Source organism: Protomyctophum parallelum (genome assembly GCF_964188405.1).
Source record: "Protomyctophum parallelum genome assembly, chromosome: 6".
NCBI lineage: Eukaryota > Metazoa > Chordata > Actinopteri > Myctophiformes > Myctophidae > Protomyctophum > Protomyctophum parallelum.
In genome coordinates, this window is record NC_139701.1 from 5,375,185 (window position 1) to 5,395,960 (window position 20,776).

General features: G+C 45.0%; 1 protein-coding gene across 2 annotated transcripts in view; it reads left to right on the forward strand.

Annotated features, from left to right (window-relative positions):
• atp13a3 (ATPase 13A3) overlaps positions 1-20,300 on the forward strand; it is a 79,211-nt gene extending 58,911 nt beyond the window's left edge. The window contains exons 22-34 of one of the 2 annotated variants that reach the window (XM_083767464.1): positions 1,778-1,938; positions 2,949-3,080; positions 4,638-4,717; positions 5,874-5,916; positions 6,565-6,674; positions 7,966-8,062; positions 8,685-8,757; positions 9,821-9,998; positions 10,948-11,135; positions 13,642-13,730; positions 14,371-14,451; positions 15,539-15,640; positions 17,374-20,300. In XM_083767464.1, coding sequence (XP_083623590.1) covers positions 1,778-1,938; positions 2,949-3,080; positions 4,638-4,717; positions 5,874-5,916; positions 6,565-6,674; positions 7,966-8,062; positions 8,685-8,757; positions 9,821-9,998; positions 10,948-11,135; positions 13,642-13,730; positions 14,371-14,451; positions 15,539-15,640; positions 17,374-17,571 — 1,532 coding nt within the window. In that variant the 3' untranslated portion in view covers positions 17,572-20,300. The remainder of the gene's footprint in view (positions 1-1,777; positions 1,939-2,948; positions 3,081-4,637; positions 4,718-5,873; positions 5,917-6,564; positions 6,675-7,965; positions 8,063-8,684; positions 8,758-9,820; positions 9,999-10,947; positions 11,136-13,641; positions 13,731-14,370; positions 14,452-15,538; positions 15,641-17,373) is intronic. The other variant, XM_083767465.1, reaches the window with a different exon arrangement.
• The last annotated feature ends 476 nt before the right edge of the window (positions 20,301-20,776 follow it).

Here is a 20,776-nt window from a genome sequence, read left to right on the forward strand (position 1 = left end):
CTGGGAGTGTTGCTTGCTTGGAGCTCTGAGGCTCTTATCAGGCTCATTCTTAGCGTTTATTCAGCTATTCCTGGAATCTCGATTAATAAAGTTCAATTCTCTTAAGCTCTTAAGTCCACCTAATGCGCTCTCTCTCTCTCTCTCTCTCTCTCTCTCTCTCTCTCTCTCTCTCTCTCTCTCTCTCTCTCTCTCTGTGTCACTTAAGTTTATTGTATTTATTTTACCATTTGTTTGTTTCTTCTCACTCCATTGTTCTCTTAGTGTCTCCCCTCTCTTTCCTCAATCCCCACCTATCCCTGTAGTCGACCCAATTTATACAGCATCAGAGTGCCAGGTCTCTCCTCACGCTATACACACACATTCTCTCCTCACGCTACACACACACACACACACACACACACACACACACACACACACGTCTAGGACGTCGCTGTGGGCTGACGGAAGGCTTCCAGGACAGTGGTCTGCGGTGTTTTCCTAATCTGGTTAGACTACTGTCTATCCCAGAGGCAGCCCAGCTCCCTCCGTGATTCTGGTGATCCAAATCAATAACAACAGTAGATCCCAGTGCTGTACAATCAAATATAACAAAAAACCTCAAAACAATGCAATAAAGGCCCAGGCCGTAGCGTAACGGTCTGGGCACCGGACTGGTAATCCAGTCGCAGTGTGCCGCGGGTTCGACTCCCGGACCCGACACGGCCTTTACTGCATGTCATCCCCCCATCTCTCTCCCGTTTCCTGTCAGCCTACTGTCTGTCCCTTCAAAAATCAATAAAAGGCGTAAGCCGCAAAAAAAATATCTTAAAAAAAAAAAAAAAAAACAAACAAAACAATGCAATAAAAACACAAAGACCATTTTAACCCATTCTGACCGGGCACCCATTTTGGTGTCGGCATCATGTTATGCTTTAGCTATTTAAAAATAGCAGATCTACAAGCTCATATCGCGCCACCGAGTGGCATGATACGAGCTTGTAGGTCTGCTATTTTTGAAAAATCGAAGAGCGACTGACATTTTTTTAATCTGATCTCAGGTCAGAATGGGTTCATCAGACCAGTGTGTGTCCGGCGGAAACCTCGTATGAATCTGATCTCAGGTCAGAATGGGTTAAATGACATGGGCAGAAAACCTTGTATCTCTCAACGAGCTCACAGTGCATGTGAGCTTGTAAACCGACGATTTTCACTATATTTTAGACGGGATGCTGCTCGGCGATCTTGGTGGAAGGTGTCTTTGTAAAAGGTCAGAGATGCTGGAGAGATGTCGGAGCTGCAGTAGAACATTAATGATTTGTAGGCAAACAATAACATCTTAACAGTTTGAGGGCATAAAACGCTTTACCCGCTATTTAATCAAATATCCTACGCTGCCGAGATTGTTTTATTACCTTTAGAGCATACGCTGAAGTATTTGCAGCTTTTAACCACGAAAAATGTTATGATCAGACGAGCCAGCGGCCATGACGATGCGGAACGAAACCACAGTGCAGAGCAAGTTGTAGTCCAAACAACCCCCCCATCCACTTGCATTGGGCTCAATTTCCCAGAAGCCCTAGCAGCCCAGATGATGACTTGATTTCCGGTTCCGTCATCATCAGAACGAGACGGCCTCGTCATCAGGTCCCGGATAAATCCGCTGTTTCTTTTTAATTATTTTAAAACGGCTAATTAAATGCATTAAACAAATGTCGGGTATAGCGTTTTACGCGCGGTGGAACCCTGGATTAAACAATTATCGGCCACTCTACTCAAGATCTCCTTTCTGCCCGTGCAGGGGACAACATGCTGACCGCTATCTCCGTGGCCAGAGACTGTGGGATGATCCCTCCCCAGGACACGGTCATCATCGCCGACGCCCTGCCCCCCCGAGACGGACAGTCTGCCAAGATCACCTGGAGATACGCCGACAAGCCCGGCAAGACGCCACGACTAGAGGTGAGGAAGCATGTGGAGGTCATATACTCATTTCTGTTTGGATGTATTGGCTGTCAAGGCCAGGAAGTAGTCTTTTGCCGCTCAGTGGGCATTCCCCCATAACTTGGGGGTATAATGATGGCAGTCAGGGCACGCACGACCTGCATACCCTCTGTTGAGAAGTCGAGAGGAATGACCAGGACCAGAGGTTGACATGTCAACACTGGTCTATAATTCAGAGGAATGACCATGACAAGAGGTTGACATGTCAACACTGGTCCATAATTAAGAGGAATGACCAGGACCAGAGGTTGACATGTCAACACTGGTCTATAATTCAGAGGAATGACCATAACAAGAGGTTGACATGTCAACACTGGTCCATAATTCAGAGGAATGACCATGACAAGAGGTTGACATGTCAACACTGGTCCATAAAGTCGAGAGGAATGACCATGACAAGAGGTTGACATGTCAACACTGGTCTATAATTCAGAGGAATGACCATGACAAGAGGTTGACATGTCAACACTGGTCTATAATTCAGAGGAATGACCATGACAAGAGGTTGACATGTCAACACTGGTCTATAATTCAGAGGAATGACCATGACAAGAGGTTGACATGTCAACACTGGTCTATAATTCAGAGGAATGACCATGACAAGAGGTTAACATGTCAACACTGGTCTATAATTCAGAGGAATGACCAGGACAAGAGGTTGACATGTCAACACTGGTCCTTAAAGTCGAGAGGAATGACCATGACAAGAGGTTGACATGTCAACACTGGTCCATAATTCAGGTGGTATCTTCACACAGAGGAATGACCATGACAAGAGGTTGACATGTCAACACTGGTCCATAATTCAGAGGAATGACCATGACAAGAGGTTGACATGTCAACACTGGTCCATAATTCAGAGGAATGACCATGACCAGAGGTTGACAACTTGACTTCTCAACACTGGTCCATAATTCAGGTGGTATCTTCACACGGCTCTCCTTGGCTCCCTAATCTGTCCCCGACAGGAAGTGTCCATCAGCCTGGAGGACGTGTGTCATGTGGACGAGTCCAAGGCTCAGCAGCAGCACTACCACTTTGCCATGAGCGGGAAGTCCTTTGCCGTCATCGCAGAACACTTCCCAGACATGCTCCAGAAGGTAGGGGGGCAGGGGGACCACAAACACTGTAACACACACATTTAAATCATTACAGACATGCTCCAGAAGGTAGGGGGGCAGGGGGACCACTAACACTGTAACACACACATTTAAATCATTACAGACATGCTCCAGAAGGTAGGGGGGCAGGGGGACCACAAACACTGTAACACACACATTTAAATCATTACAGACATGCTCCAGAAGGTAGGGGGGCAGGGGGACCACAAACACTGTAACACACGCATTTAAATCATTACAGACACGCTCCAGAAGGTAGGGGGGCGCAGTGGGACCACAAACACTGTAACACACACATTTAAATCATTACAGACATGCTCCAGAAGGTAGGGGGGCAGGGGGACCACAAACACTGTAACACACACATTTAAATCATTACAGACATGCTCCAGAAGGTAGGGGGGCAGGGGGACCACAAACACTGTAACACACGCATTTAAATCATTACAGACATGCTCCAGAAGGTAGGGGGTGCAGTGGGACCACAAACACTGTAACACACACATTTAAATCATTACAGACATGCTCCAGAAGGTAGGGGGGCAGGGGGACCACAAACACTGTAACACACACATTTAAATCATTACAGTAGAGCAGGGTTCCCCAATTAATTTTCCTCAAGGGCCATATTTTGACTAGGGTACCAGGCTGGGGGCCGAGTCGGCACGCGCAAGGTCGAGGTCTTGCCCTGAAAATTCATTTTCAGGGCAAGCTAAAAGAAATCAACACACCAGCACGCCAGGGACCAGAATACTTCAAACCCAAACAATTAGTCAAAAATAGAACTACAAAACGCGTGTTTTGAGATTAAACAACTAATAACAGCCAGAACCAGCAACTGCATTTATTTAATCACATGTGAAAAATGTGGTTTACAATATGTCAGAGAAACGGGTAAAACAATAGCTACAAGGCTGGGACAACACAGATACAATATTAACAATGCAAAAAAGACAACCACAAGGTTGGTTCAACATTTCATGGCTCACGGCATTGAAGCCCTAAAAGGCGCTGGACTTCAACACAATCCCAACTGGACAGTTTTAGGACAAAGACGTTTTAATGAAAAACAGTGGATTAAGAACCTCAACACGGATTTTCCTGGAGGCTTAAACATGCCTAAAATCAGATCTTGAATACAACAAAACTTAAACTCAGAATTAAACTGGAGTAAATCTAAAAGTGATTGGATCAGACTTCCTGTCAAGTCAAGACAACATACTGTAGAATTCCCCGGCTTTACAAATTAATACTCATCCACCTTTCATCATAATGAATTAATCATAACAGATATAAGTATTATGTATTGGAGCTAGCGCATTTGTATTATCCCTTTTTTATAATATTTGTATTAAAATAATTATAAATATTTGTTAACCGAAAGGGAGCACGAGAGCAATTCTAAACACAGTTGTGATTGCAGTTTGGGGGTGGCCATTGACACGTTGTGTACATGTGTGTTGTGTTGTGTTGTGTTGTGTTGTGTTGTGTTGTGTTGTGTTTATGTTATGTTGTGTTGTGTTGTGTTGTGTTCAGCTGGTCCTCCATGGGACTGTGTTTGCCAGGATGGCCCCTGATCAGAAGACCCAGCTGATAGAAGCACTACAGGGCGTAGAGTGAGTACCACGCTCACTATTTCTGTTTTATAGTGTTCTTTTTGAGTGGTGCAACCACTCCAAGGAACAGCAATGTGTCCGCCTATGTGTCATCCGCCTATGTATGTGATGTTAATGAGCACTAGTATGACTATTAGTACCAGTAGGGGCGCTGTTGTGCACAGAGAGAGAGATAGTGCAACAAACCATGTACAACCCAGATTCGGCACAAACAAGGGACTAAATTCTTTTCGCTCCTATGCCACCAAAATGTGGAACGCCCTACCAACAGTCATTAAGACATGTGAATCCCTTGACTCCTTCAAAACCGCTCTCAAAGGGCACCTACGGATGGCTGCATTTCGAAACTGGCCTCTGTAAAATCTGAATCCCCCCACCCCCCCCCCCCCCCCCCATTTTCCCTCACTGTATATTGTATCTTTTCCCTTTTTTGCTTCCCATATGATGAATTCCTGTTCTGTTCTTTACCTACAGAGACATGTCTATTTGTATGTCTCTAAATGTTTGTATGTCTTTAAATGTTTTGATGAATTGAACAATGTGGACCCTGTTATAAACAAGTGTAATGCTTAATTGGGTCATCCACTCACAGTAGCTAATGAGAGAGAGGATGGGGGGGGGGGGGGGGGGGGGCTGGAGAGAGAGGGGAGTTGCACCACTCGGTTCACACAGGTGTGATTTTTTTTTTAACGATACTTTAACCATTCCGTCGCAATGCTTGCGGTTTTCATGTTGCGACGTTAAAAGTTTGATTTATATCACTGTGTAGTTGGTATGTGGTCAGGGAGAGAGAAGGCCTCAACAACCTCTTGTTTTTGTGTCTATTCAGCACTTGAAGACGACTAGCTGGATTGTGATAGAATTTGATGTGTCCATTAATGCATACTGATTTCTGGGGATTCAATTACCTTTCTGCTAGCGCAACCCTTTTAGGCCAGAATTTCAAAGTGCACATTATTTAATTATTTAAATCAATACATTAATTATCCTAAAGTAATACATCCTAATCCAAAATGTAAACTTTTTGCACAAAATATCTCAGATCTAAAAGACATATTACAGGATGTCATATTTTTAGTCTATACTTTACCATTTTGTAAGGTAGCTTTTGCCATGTGTAGGAACGTGATTAATATTCTTTATTATCTCTCTATAGCTACTTTGTGGGCATGTGTGGTGACGGCGCCAATGACTGTGGAGTAAGTATGCTACAGTACATATTTTTTTTTAATTATTATTATGAAGCCTAAAAAGCCTTATAGCATTAATCTCAATTATTTGTGTGACAATGAATCACCGACGTAAATGTGTAATCGTGACAGCCCTAGCAGCAGAAACATCTTACTTTAATGAATACCAAACAAGTACACTGTAATACAAGACCAGTTCAGTTTTGCACACAACTAGTAGAACCTTAACCTGACTCTGCCAGATGAGGGCGGTATTGGGTAACCATGTTCTCCAACACAGCATTCATCTGGGATCTCTCAGACAGTTGAGCTGACAAAAATCTGTTCCGTACCGAACCAATCAGCGTGAGCTAAGGGCGGGACATGGGCGAAACCGGATGTGAAGCTATATAGACACGTCAATATGATTGGTTGTGTTTGCACGCCCACACGGTGATAGACAGACGGTCCCATCCAATCATCTACCAAGTATCTTGAAAAAAAGGAACAGCCCCGTCATCGAATTTGCTTCCGCGATCCCAGATCCCAATAAGCTGTGAAACAAATTTGTGTAGCAAGCTTCTTGGATCTGGCAGCGTCAGGTTAGTAGAACCTCTGCTACTGCATGGCTTCGTCTGTGTTGTAACCTGCTGTATGTGATCCTGTGTTCCTCTCCAGGCTCTGAAGAGGGCTCACGGTGGCATCTCTCTGTCAGAACTGGAGGCCTCGGTGGCCTCTCCGTTCACCTCCAAGTCCCCCAACATCTCCTGTGTTCCCAGCCTCATCAGGTACGTACTGTCATCACGTTGCATTTCCATTCACAACTTTCTGTGCCCGGATTTTCAGCCATTTCTCACCTACCTTTTGGAAAATCTCACAATATTTTGCGTCGCTCCATTCCGTGTACGAGTGCTCTCAAATGACGCGCACGGATGTTGTAGAATCAAGAAAAAAAAGATGTTGTATACACGACAAGCTGTTATAGAGAGCTTGCTCCGTGAGCAGTTTTCCATTGGACTGCATTATAGAGCGGAAAGAAGACAGGACTCTGCATGTGTGCATGTGAAGAAAAAATATATCTGGTCACGTGATCAACGTGTTGAGAGCTCACGAAAATCAGCGAAACATTCCATAGGTTAGTGAAGAGTGCCCTCCAGTGACAAAACTGGTCAAACACATCATGGGCATCGTTAGAATATTTACATTTATTATACCTGTTGCCTAGCATCAACCAGCATCAGTTGGTTGCTACTGGGAACAAATGAAGGAAATTATCTAATCTATTGGCAATGACAATGAACATAATACCCCAATGAACAGACTGCAACAAAGCAATGCCCCAAATGTGCTGAATCAACAGTTTATTCCGCTTACAAACGAGGATCTGGATGCTCTAGTAGGAGGACTGGAACGCCCTTTTTTCTTTTTTGAAAACGTACAGTAGGTCAGGATTTAGAAGGCATTTTTAGAATCTGCCTCAGTCTGGGAAGGGAAAGTATACAATTCAGGTAGAATGTCATGAAAAGCTTGTCATCATTGTCTTCACGTGCATGTTGAAACTGGTATACCGGTAATTGCAATAACACATATATTAATTGTCTCCACCAGGCCGAAGGCATGGGGGGAGAGTATGTTTTGCACTCCGTCCGTCCGTGTGTGTGTCCGTGAGCAGCTAATCTCGGCCACCGTTAACCCGGTCGATGCCAAATTTTGCACACACACTCCCTGGATGCCAACGATGAACCTCTGCCCCAAACTTTCCAGAACGGCCTGTTATAGCGCCACCAGGAGGCCGCTTTGTGCAAAACAAATTTTTGCACAGTACACCTACAGATTTTGTCCAAACATCACGCAAATTGGTACACAGTCTCTCTAGAGCCATTCAACGAAACCGGTCTTTCAGATTTCTCAGACTCCTGATTTACTTTTGTTGCCCTTATATCCAACCACCAGATGAAGGCAAGCTGCAATGTCCTACATTCCTATCCTGGTGGAGACCTGTGCCCAGAAGGGCACTTTTTCTAATCTAGTTAATGAATGAATTGGTCATTTCTGAGTTGTCTTCTGTGTTGTCCACAGGGAGGGGCGAGCTGCTCTCATCACTTCCTTCTGTGTGTTCAAGTTCATGGCCCTCTACAGCATCATCCAGTACATCAGTGTCACCCTCCTCTATTCCGTACGTACAGTAACTGCAATAGTCCAATAGTGAAAGTCCGATATATCAGATAAACCGAATATCGGCTCGGTATTTTCTTTTTCAGAAAACTGTCAGGATGTAGAAGACATTTTTACTAGAATCTGATCTCAGGTCAGAATGGGTTAATCCCGGATGGGTGTTTTGTTTTGGAGCTTGTTGGCTACTGGCCCAAAGGACTGACCAAGTGTCTTTGTGTTGTGCCGGAGGATGATGAGTCTGTGGCTAAAAGTGTTCCCCATTCATCCTGGCTTAACCCATTCTGACCTGAGATCAGATTCATACGAGGTTTCCGCCGGACACACACTGGTCTGATGAACCCATTCTGACCTGAGATCAGATTCTAAAAATGTCAGTCGCTCTTCGATTTTTCAAAAATAGCAGACCTACAAGCTCGTATCGCGCCACTCGGTGGCGCGATATGAGCTTGTAGATCTGCTATTTTTAAATAGCTAAAGCACAACATGATGCCAACACCAAAATGGGTGCCCGTTCATCCTGGCTTAAGGCACATTGACACCTTGTGTTTAACACGTGACAAAGGATGTGTTTCTCTGATACTGTAGACCCTTGACTGAGCTCTCTCTTCCCTGTTGGCTGATAGATCCTCAGTAACCTCGGAGACTTCCAGTTCCTCTTCATCGACATCGCCATCATCCTCCTCATCGTCTTCACCAGTAAGTACAAAAAAAAGGAACAGATTCATAGATTGTAACTATGCTCTATAATTGTAATGTTACAGAGGACTAAGTAAACGAGAAAACCCACATCAACAGTGTGTGTGTGTGTGTGTGTGTGTGTGTGTGTGTGTGTGTGTGTGTGTGTGTGTGTGTGTGTGTGTGTGTGTGTGTGTGTGTGTGTGTGTGTGTGTGTGTGTGTGTGTGTGTGTGTGTGTGTGTACTGTGGCCCGCAAAGGAGTCAAATCCAGCCTGCAACATTTATTGTATCTTTATAGTGACTATCCACTGTGTGTGTGTGTGTGTGTGTGAGAGAGACTGTGTGTGTGTGTGTGTGTGTGTGTGTGTGAGAGAGAGACTGTGTGTGTGTGTGTGTGTGAGAGAGACTGTGTGTGTGTGTGTGTGTGTGTGTGTGTGTGTGACTCATCAACCCATCAGTCTGTCCAGGGCTTCATCAAGGCCAGCTCATTTCCCCTCTGTGCAGTCAGTCTGTGTGTCATGTACTCATGCTTGGGAATAATTACAACATGGAAAGGCAGTTTGCCTCGTCTGACCCATGATCTAAAATGAGTTTTGACGCCCATGGTTTAGACATCTTTATTAAGAAAAACTCCATGGATGGATCATCGGTTCAATAAAACGGGTGTTTTTTTTATTGGCCTGATGACAATTCATCACAAATCAAAGTGTTATTTGTTTAATCTATTAATAAATACATACATCTAAATGATTATATTGTATATAAATGTGTGTGCAGTATAAATTAACAGTTTATCATTATTATTATTATTATTATTATTATCAGTTCTATTAAAACGGTTTAAATACCAGGGACGACAAGACGAGATTAATCCAATTATGCACTGATTGCCAGGGACGACAAGACGATATTTAGAAAATTCCTCTAATCTGGTGTGCAGGTGACAGGTGACATGCACATGACATGCACAATAGAATTACATTTTTTTAAAATTTCTTATAATGGGCTTCGGTGGCAACAAGAGCCAAAACTGGTGACCACCAGGTGGCGCTGAAAGAGTTTAATTTTCATCATCTCCCTCAGTGAGTCTGAACCCAGCGTGGAAGGAGCTGGTGTCGCGTCGCCCTCCCTCGGGTCTGATCTCGGGCCCCCTGCTCTTCTCGGTGCTGACCCAGATCCTCATCTGCCTCGGCTTCCAGATCTTCGCTTTCCTGCTGGTCAAACAGCAGCCGTGGTACGAGGACTGGACACCTCTCTCAGAGTGAGTTCCATACAGTGGTTCCCTTTAGCTTAGCAGAGATGATGTCAGAGGAAAGGCACTATGTATGTAGCATTTTAAAATAGTGGAATAGTTGTCTGGCTATGCAAGACTATGTAGTGCATTAACAGTTCTACTGCGAAATACGTGTTACCCGCTATTTAATCAAATATTCTACACTGCCGAGATTGTTTTATTACCTTTAGAGCATACGCTGAAGTATTTGGGCTTTTGATGCGTGAAAATCCGGCGAAGAATGGTCCGTCGGCATGTTATGATCATCCACACCAGCGGCCATTACAATACGCTACAGGATCCGCCTCCATGAGGCGTTGTAGTCCAAACAACCCCCCCCCTCGTCATCAGGTCCCGGATAAATCTGCTGTTTCTTTTTCATTATTTTAAAACAGCGAATTAAACGCATTAACCCATTCTGAACGGGCACCCATTTTGGTGTTGGCATCATGTTATGCTTTAGCTATTGAAAAATAGCAGACCTACAAGCTCATATCGCGCCACCGACTGGCGCGATATGAGCTTGTAGGTCTGCTATTTTTGAAAAATCGAAGACACTTTTAGAATCTGATCTCAGGTCAGAATGGGTTAATAATAAAACTGTCAGGATGTAATAGACATTTTTAGAATCTGATCTCAGGTCAGAATGGGTTAAACAAATGTCGGGAATGTTGTATTACGCGCGGTGGAACCCTGGATTAAACAATTAGCGGCCGTCAAATTGTTTTAACAATGTAGTCACAAGCAGTAATTAGGAGCAATTTCACGTGGCATCAGGTATGCTCTTTTGTTTCATCTCAACCTGGGTAAATATTGATGAGGCAGGTTAGAAGGTCACTTTAAATGAACATACATTTACTGATAATAAAGTGATGAAATAAATACTCTAAATTTGAATCTCTGTTAACGTCTCCGTCCCGCTGTGCTCTTGGTCCAGTGCGTGCAACGCGTCATCGTGGTCCCATGACAACGACAACATGTCGGAGAACTCCACCGAGCTGGACGACCACAACATCAAGAACTACGAGAACACCAGCCTCTTCTACGTGTCTTCCTTCCAGTACCTCATCGTGGCCGTCGTCTTCTCCAAGGGCAAGCCCTTCAGACAGCCCAGCTACAAGAACTGTGAGTGAATAAGAGCCCTTCAGACAGCCCCGCTACAAGAACTGTTAGTGAATAAGAGCCCTTCAGACAGCCCCGCTACAAGAACTGTTAGTGAATAAGAGCCCTTCAGACAGCCCAGCTACAAGAACTGTGAGTGAATAAAGGCCTATTCATAGTCTGGATTTTCGGTGGTGAGGTGACCACCTCTCCGGTGGTGAGCTGACCACCGGAGCTGAAATAACGTTGAGCGGTGGTGAGTAAAAACAGAGAGAAGGGCTGGAGCGGTGGCGGTGGTTTGCTCTTCACCACGGCTCGTGACGTCATGTTGTAGTTCGGTGGTCACCTAACCACCGAAAATCCAGACTATGTATGAGCCTTAAGAGCCCTTCAGACAGCCCAGCTACAAGAACTGTAAGTGAATAAGAGCCCTTCAGACAGCCCAGCTACAAGAACTGTAAGTGAATTAGAGCCCTTCAGACAGCCCAGCTACAAGAACTGTGAGTGAATAAGAGCCCTTCAGACAGCCCAGCTACAAGAACTGTGAGTGAATAAGAGCCCTTCAGACAGCCCAGCTACAAGAACTGTAAGTGAATAAGAGCGCTTCAGACAGCCCAGCTACAAGAACTGTGAGTGAATAAGAGCCCTTCAGACAGCCCAGCTACAAGAACTGTGAGTGAATAAGAGCCCTTCAGACAGCCCAGCTACAAGAACTGTAAGTGAATAAGAGCGCTTCAGACAGCCCAGCTACAAGAACTGTGAGTGAATAAGAGCCCTTCAGACAGCCCAGCTACAAGAACTGTGAGTGAATAAAGGCCTATTCATAGTCTGGATTTTCGGTGGTGAGGTGACCACCTCTCCGGTGGTGAGCTGACCACCGGAGCTGAAATAACGTTGAGCGGTGGTGAGTAAAAACAGAGAGAAGGGCTGGAGCGGTGGCGGTGGTTTGCTCTTCACCACGGCTCGTGACGTCATGTTGTAGTTCGGTGGTCACCTAACCACCGAAAATCCAGACTATGTATGAGCCTTAAGAGCCCTTCAGACAGCCCAGCTACAAGAACTGTGAGTGAATAAGAGCCCTTCAGACAGCCCAGCTACAAGAACTGTTAGTGAATAAGAGCCCTTCAGACAGCCTAGCTACAAGAACTGTAAGTGAATAAGAGCCCTTCAGACAGCCCCGCTACAAGAACTGTTAGTGAATAAGAGCCCTTCAGACAGCCCCGCTACAAGAACTGTTAGTGAATAAGAGCCCTTCAGACAGCCCAGCTACAAGAACTGTAAGTGAATAAGAGCCCTTCAGACAGCCCCGCTACAAGAACTGTGAGTGAATAAGAGCCCTTCAGACAGCCCCGCTACAAGAACTGTAAGACAAGACGTTCTCAAACTGTGTCATGCTAAGGACCCCCACAATGAATATGCATTAGTGATTTTGTATGTAATATGTTCATGTACGTATTAGTGAGAATTTGTAGATCGTTGTTTTCAGATGGCTGATGTAAATGCGGTTAAAGTGGTAAAACCCATTTTGATAATATTTACAGTACATGCTATAATTGACCAAATCTCTGCCTGTGTGTCACTCTGTGGCCGGCATAACTCAGAGATTGCTTGGGAGTTCTTTGACTCCGCGACATCAGCCAGAACTAAGACTGTTCAGTCGCCAAGACGTTCTTTGATGGACATTTGTGTGTGTGTGTGTGTGTGTGTGTGTGTGTGTGTGTGTGGGGGGGGGCGCCACAGCTCTTTACGGATAAACATTCTGTTACAATATGCCCAGAGCACATGCTTGTACCCCAATAATTAGCCCTTCGCTAAGCCCCACCCACTCCACTCTGCGGTCATTGCGATGGCAAGCTGTCCTCCTCGCCCATAGAGATGCATGTTAAATGACAGGATTTCTCCATAATCGGTCATTTCAGTAGCAAGAGCTTCAAAATGTCTTCTAGTCCAAACCAAGCTTGGCGTGTGTCTCATATGACTCCGGGGTATGCATTGCCGAACAGCAATTCAAACGGACCAACAGTTTTCCGAGAACCACAAATATCTGTGTCCTGGTCAGCCCGCGGGCCTGAGGAGAACGCGCAGATTGAATGGCCAACCCCTGCCGTAACCTCAAGTTCATAAAGCTTAGCAGAGGGAATGCCCTCAAGATGAGGACGTTTTCTTGGTCCTCCTGACTTTCAAGGCATTTAGAGTTACAGTATGTTGAGTTACATTTAGGTGAGAGTTGGGGGAATGGATATATTGTCAATGCAAAACAATGGACCATCCTTAAAAAAAAGTTTGATAATACGTGTGTGTGTGTGTGTGTGTGTGTGTGTGTGTGTGTGTGTGTGTGTGTGTGTGTGTGTGTGTGTGTGTGTGTGTGTGTGTGTGTGTGTGTGTGTGTGTGTGTGTGTGTGTGTGTGTGTGTGTGTGTGTGTGTGTGTGTGTGTGTGTGTGTGTGTGTGTGTGTGTGTGTGTGTGTGTGTGTGTGTGTGTGTGTGTGTGTGTGTGTGTGTGTGTGTGTGTGTGTGTGTGTTCTTCCCAGGGCCCTTTGTGTTTTGTGCCCTGATCCTGTATGCATTCCTGCTGTTCATCATGTTTTATCCAGTTGCCGCCATTGACGACTTCCTAGAGGTACGTGGACACACACACACGTTTTAGAATCAATCGCGCAAAAAAAAAGCAACTGTTTCTCCCAATTTAGTAATTCCCCCTCTGTGTGATGCACTGCCAATCCCCACTGTAGGCCTGTGGAGGATGTGTATATATGATCACATACTGTAACTGGTTGGAATAACGTGTTCCTTCCAACCAGGGAAACTCCCCCGTTATTATCACCTGTCAGGTGATAAGAAGTGGCTTGGACTCCTCATGCATGGAAGGAGGCATGAGCTCAGTTCGGTTAGGACCCAGTTGTGGGTCACGGACCACTTTTATCCCCCTCCTTTTTCATACATTAAAAATAAATTCAAACTGTTTTTCCAAAGAATTTCATGAATACAATTTAAACAATCAAAATAAATCCCATAAATTCCACAAATGTAACTGTTAAGCGCACGTGAAAATAGCCGATCTACAAGCATACAACGCGGCACGAATCGCCACGCTGTGAGCTTGTACATCTGCCATTTGCACTAGTTTAGGTCTCGGGGAGAGACATCTAATTATTTTTGTGGGGGTCACAGGCTAAAAGGTTTGGGAACCATTTAGGGTTTTAGTGGTCAATGATGCTATGATGAAAGTATGAATTGATCTCTCCGTCATCTCCATCCAGATTGTCTGTGTCCCCTTCGAATGGAGAGTCAAACTCTTAATCGTCATAATCATCAACGCTGCTGTGGCTGTCGTGGTGGAGGTAACACACACACACACACACACACAAACATCTAGTTGTTTTTTTTCCCACAGTCAATTATTTTGTTCTCCCATGCAGTGTGCTCATCATTTTCTGGACAGGAAGGATCGGTCGTTGTGGAGAGAGTTGATAGTGTATCATGAAAATGATCAAGTCCACATCCTCAGAGACACGGGCTACACAGACTATTGAATAAACTAAACCATTAATAATGATTTTGTGAAAGGTCTTGCAAGCAGGAACCCATGCCATATGTTTCTGACCTAATTTGTGGCCTGGCAAATTGCAAATCTTCTTTCCTGAAAAGAATGATCAGAATGCTCACCTAAGAGCGCTTGGCACATAAATAAGGCTCCAGCCCTTCCTCACAGCTGGCCGCTGGTTCAAATCCCACCCAAGGCTCTTTGCTGGCATCCCCTTTTTCTTTCCAGCCCTTCCCGTCTCTGTCTCACTGTTACTATCAGAAATGAACCCAAAAAAATATATAATATAAAAAAGAATATATCAATCCGTTGACAACTGCTAAATCACCTGTATGATTTAGTCGGCTAGCTCGCTACCCTCCTGCAAATAGTGCACTCCCTCTTTCTTTGAAAGCTCCAAAGCCTTGCTTAGCAGATACTCTAGATGGCGCTGTCTGCCCATGTCAACCCCCTCTGCATACAGTCTCATGAAATGAAAATGGAAAAACAGTGACAGAAATTTTGCATAACAGAAATCACCCGTTGCATTGTTTCGCAGGAGAAAACCAACCTTCTCTTTCTCACTAATTCTGTTTTGTGTGTTCAGTTTAACTGCTCACTGTTTGACTCTTTTCACGACTAACGCACACAGCTTGAAATAGTGGAGAAGATGATGATGCACACCCCAAAACCTCATAACGCACAAAATAACTTCACTTCCTCTCAATCTTCTCCCAGTTTGTGGCATCATCACAAACGGAAAAAAGCAAAGAAAATGGATGTAAAAGGACAAAGCCAGACGCAGTGTTAAATCAACTAGTCTCTTTCTGTAATTCTCTCCCCCCCACCTCATGCTCCCCTTCCTCCTTCTCCTCCTCCCTGCCCACTGCGTTGTTACTCCATAGACCTTCGTCCTTGACGTCGTCTTATGGAAGCTTGTGTTCAGCCGAGACAAACAGGGCAGCTATGGGGTCACACCCGCCTCCGCCGCCCTGCCGCCATCACAGGTTGGGACAAAAATGACACCTCTTCCTCCCGTTGTTCTTATTCTTCTTCCTCTCCTTTTTTCAGGCGTTCCCCTCCTTTCTCTCGCTCTCACCCTATCCTCCTTTCCCTAACCTCACACAGCACCGTGTTATAACCTCTTAACCAAAAGCATGTGGCCGTCGTCTTCATTTTACCACCTGATCTATGTCCTCTTCCTCCCCTGTGCCTCCTCTACCTACCCGACCGTGCCTGCCTACACTCCAGACAGTGGACTTAGCTACGCAGGAATTAAAAACCAATTTGTTTTTTCAAATCGTGTTTGCTTTTACCACCTGCTATTATTATAATAAAAGCCTATCCCAAAACCAATCCAAATATATATACTAGGGATATATTGGTTAATAACACATTTACCCCAAAGGGTCATGGTATAGGAAAGATGAAAGATCTCTCGGCAATGCATTCTCACTCCCAAGTCGTCATATTGAGGCTTGGTCAACGTACCTATATCGTGTTCGATGAGGACACCATAGGTACCCGCTTCGCGTAGCAGATCATTTATGATTCTCTGCAGTATGCAAGTCAAACATTCAGTGGGCAGTACTGGACATTGTATGTATTTGGGCACGTCTCATGGGACATAAGTCGTGTGCATTGTCCAGTGACACCAAGGGGTCCTGAACAAGCATCAGTATGTGACAAGTTAGGAGTGAGAATGCGTTGCTCTGGCACTCTGGTGCTGTGTGTGTTGTATGGGTGGGAATGTAAGACATCATTTACACAATCGTTGGGTGGCCTGTAAAGTATTATCAACACGTTATACAACTATCGTTGTTCTTTATCTCCTTTTCGTATTTTTCGCCCTACAAATGTTTTCCAAGCCCTTGGTAATGGCATGACTCTGGGAGTCTGATCGCTCCCTGTTCGATCGGCTCCCTCCTTTCCTCTCAAGGCCGTCTAATGTCCTGCTAGCCTCAGCCTAGCACGCCTCTCTGTTATGTTTAGCTGTTCCACTAGCGCCCTCTACTGTGTATCAGTGGAATCATCATGGCCCAGGTATGTAATTGTAGACCAAACCGGGCTAGCTCTAGAGGCTCTGCCTCTTCAAAACAAGTCGTCTCGTCTGTCGGGCAGAAACCTTGTGTTTCCATAAATGAATCACCTATTTTATAATTTGTCGTATGATCATATGACATTGTCATACAAAAGCTGATCTACAAGCTCACAACACAATGCAACGCATCATGCTTGTCGATAACTGTCTATATACTGTATGTTTTGTTTAATTGTTGCCTATCTGAGGTTCTTTTTATATTGTAAAGCAACATTTTTGGACATATAAGGTTTCCACCCAACAGTGATGACTTGTAGACCAAGACTAATTCAAAACACATTTAAGCTACTCTGTGGAACTTGTCAGTTATGTTGTTTTCAATTCATGTCAACTTCTTATCAACATTAGCTTGTGCTGTTTTTCGCACCAACCTTGTAAGTGTATTATCAATCATGCATTCTAGTATTCTAATGGACTGTATAGCATAGCAATGTGCATGATGTATTACAAATAAAATACCGCTGTATTTCAGTTGTGCAGTTCACATTTTGCATGTTGAAATGATATTGGCATGGAATGATTTGCATTTAAACTGCTGAAGCATGTGTGAACGTTAGCATGCAGGCTACACCGGTTCACAGTGCGTTTCTTCCCCTCACCACTCTCTGGCCATGTGTTTGGAACCCGCTGCATTCATAGGGGAGCGTTGACGTGTGGGGACGCAGGTGTCTGGCGACCCTGTGCTGCCGTCAGCCGACGGCCCCCAAGGCTCGCTACATGCACCTGGCCCAGGAGCTCAGCGTGGACCCTGACTGGCCGCCCAAACCCACCACCACCACTGAGGCCAAGCCCCGCCCGGAGAACGGCTCCTCCTACCAGATCGTGATCAACTCCTAGCCCCCGCCATGACCTCAACCACAATTCTTTTACGCACCCAACATACAATAAGTATGATCCCACCGCGCTCTGACTGACATGACCAGTGGAGTAGTTCCATTTACTATAGAAAAGATGGCTTTATAAGAGCATTTATTGGTGGGCAATATGCCAGGCATGTTGGCTGCTCACATTTGTTTTCTCAACAGGCCGCCCCTCCTGAAACTTCAGCCTCTGTGTCTATTGATTGATGAAATGACACACACACGCACACATACATACACACACACACACCTACCCTCATTTACTGTAGGCTCAACCACAGGCTGGGACCTGTGGCCAGCACTCCGTTCATTGTGCGTGTCTTGTTTCAGCCGAGGCACATTTTATTATGAGGTGAAGCCGTGCCTCAAGGCTTTTTTTTATGCCTTGTTGTAAAACATATGCAGAGAACTGAGAAACCCAGTCATGTTTATCTACACAGGAATGAATTAGTAAATGTACCATGTTCACATCGTTCCCATTTTTGCTCTTACGTCATAATCAGAGGGTGGGAAACACCACCCAGGTGTGATGGATGAGCCAAATTGTCCCGTGTGTCAAAAACCGTCAATTTGAGCCTCCGATAGCTTTTGTGTTCGCGCACCTCACAAGCCTTCACCTACAGCCAGCTCATAAAGGTCTTCATACAGGACGCTGAATGCATGGACTTTGCATGAAGCCAGTTTCATATGACCGTGATGCCACGGTCATATGACCACTGTTCCAACAGTAGTACCATGCGGGCAACATTACTGTATTGTTAAACCAAACCTTTTCAGTATGTATTTAAAAACGAAATAGCTACGCACAACAAGAGGCAGCATGCATTTGGTCCGGGAGCATGGACAGTTGTCCCCCATGTGCATGTACTGTAGACAGGCCCAGTACTGCGCCACTTACAGTTTTAGAGTTTCCTTCCAAAATGACACATAATTATGCTATAAAGAAAAAAAGGTTAATACTGTGACAACATGAGTAAATGACTGACACTAAATTATGGTACTTTTTAAAAGGACGCTATGTGACTTTGAAATGAGATTGTTGATTAAATGCTCCAACGTTCAAAGATCAGATATCTTTTAAATATATTATAAATGTGATTATTTTCTCCCCACAAAGGTGGTGTTTTGGAAGGAAGCTCAATTGTCTTGCCTTTTCTTTTTCTCTGATCTGTAATCCTCTCCGTATTACATTTCTTCCTATGGAAGACCAATTAAAACCGATAAGGCTAGGCATTGTCTCTCTCCTCGGCTCACTGACATGATAAGGCACATGCAGCGGCACACACACACATCACATCACATCACATCACGCACTCCCATTTCACACTCATGTGCTGCGAGTCCAAGAAAACATTTACAGTATAGACTAATCCACAGAGGGGTGCCCTGGGCGCGGCCATTACTGAGGTGTAATCCATGGAGCAGGTGCTCCGTAGGCCAGGTGTAGCTAATCAGTGCTGCTGCACTTAATGGTACACCTCAGTAATGGCCGCCGCACCCAGGTAACCCACTGTGAATTTGTCATACCATATTATGGTATACATGTATTCTTGGACACGCCTACAGAGTCCAGAGATATCAAAGGGCTATATTTCATGTCCCCTAGGCTCTGTGATGTAACTGTTTCAGTGAAGCGCACCGATAACACGGATACAGTTGGGTCACAGTCTTTATGGTCTGCTCTGCGTTGTCAGGCCATTTCCATCAAAGTATTGTTTGCAAGTCAGGTGAATATGTGTGTCTACACAACCGATCACATATCACTGGTTTGGTTTGCTTGTAGGCTATTTATCTCATTTTGATAATATAAAAGTAATTAAAGAAGATAAAAGGCAGTTTTATTAATCTGGTGGGACATTTTTTTCAAATGTGGGCTAAAATATTGGATATTGAACTATATTTGCCCTGCACATTAAATAGGTGAAATATATTGCTATTTTAAATGTTCTTGAGCATAAAATAGTCCGGAATTATGAGAAGGACTAAGGAAGGATTGTGGATCACCTTGCCTAGGATTGTTGGCTGGAACTGACGTCCTTGTGCCAATTTGCTGTGTCTACAACATTTGTACTAAATTTGGCAGTTGTATTATGACAAATCTGGTGAGGCCTAGAAGACACACTCGAGGTGTTCTGAATCTCTTATTTATTTTGATGATTTTTCTGTCGGAGCTTTATTTATTTAAACAGGTTAAATCTGTTCAAATCTATTAATTAACCACTTTAACCCTATACAGTAGTGTTCCTATTCTGAGGTGAAACATTCGGTGAAAATAGCAGCTCTATAAGCTCACAACGCACTGCAATGTGTTGTGAGCTAATAGATTTGATATTTTTTTCATATTGTGTTTTGGTGTAGCCGGGAAAAGAGGAGGGGCGGCTAGTATAGAGCCCTGGTAGCCTGGTTTACAGACTGATTTGCCGTGTTCCGTGATTTGTTTTGTCACGCAGTGTATCGGGCTACAGCCCTGGGGGACCCCAGTCAGGCTACAGCCCTGGGGGACCCCAGTCAGGCTACAGCCCTGGGGGACCCCAGTCAGGCTACAGCCCTGGGGGACCCCAGTCCAACTGTAGGGTTATACTGGTAACCAGGCTACAGCCCTGGGGGACCCCAGTCCAACTGTAGGGATATACTGGTAACCAGGCTACAGCCCTGGGGGACCCCAGTCAGGCTACAGCCCTGGGGGACCCCAGTCAGGCTACAGCCCTGGGGGACCCCAGTCCAACTGTAAGGTTATACTGGTAACCAGGCTACAGCCCTGGGGGACCCCAGTCCAACTGTAAGGTTATACTGGTAACCAGGCTACAGCCCTGGGGGACCCCAGTCCAACTGTAGGGTTATACTGGTAACCAGGCTACAGCCCTGGGGGACCCCAGTCCAACTGTAGGGTTATACTGGAAACCAGGCTACAGCCCTGGTGGACCCCAGTCAGGCTACAGCCCTGGGGGACCCCAGTCAGGCTACAGCCCTGGGGGACCCCAGTCAGGCTACAGCCCTGGGGGACCCCAGTCAGGCTACAGCCCTGGGGGACCCCAGTCCAACTGTAGGGTTATACTGGTTAATTTGTACACCGTCGTACGACAAAGTATGAATCGGCCTTAAGGGTCTTGAATGTTGCACAAAGAACAAACAATGGCAATTTGATTTTCCAAAGAAATGCAGTCTTTTGGTGTCTCCTACAG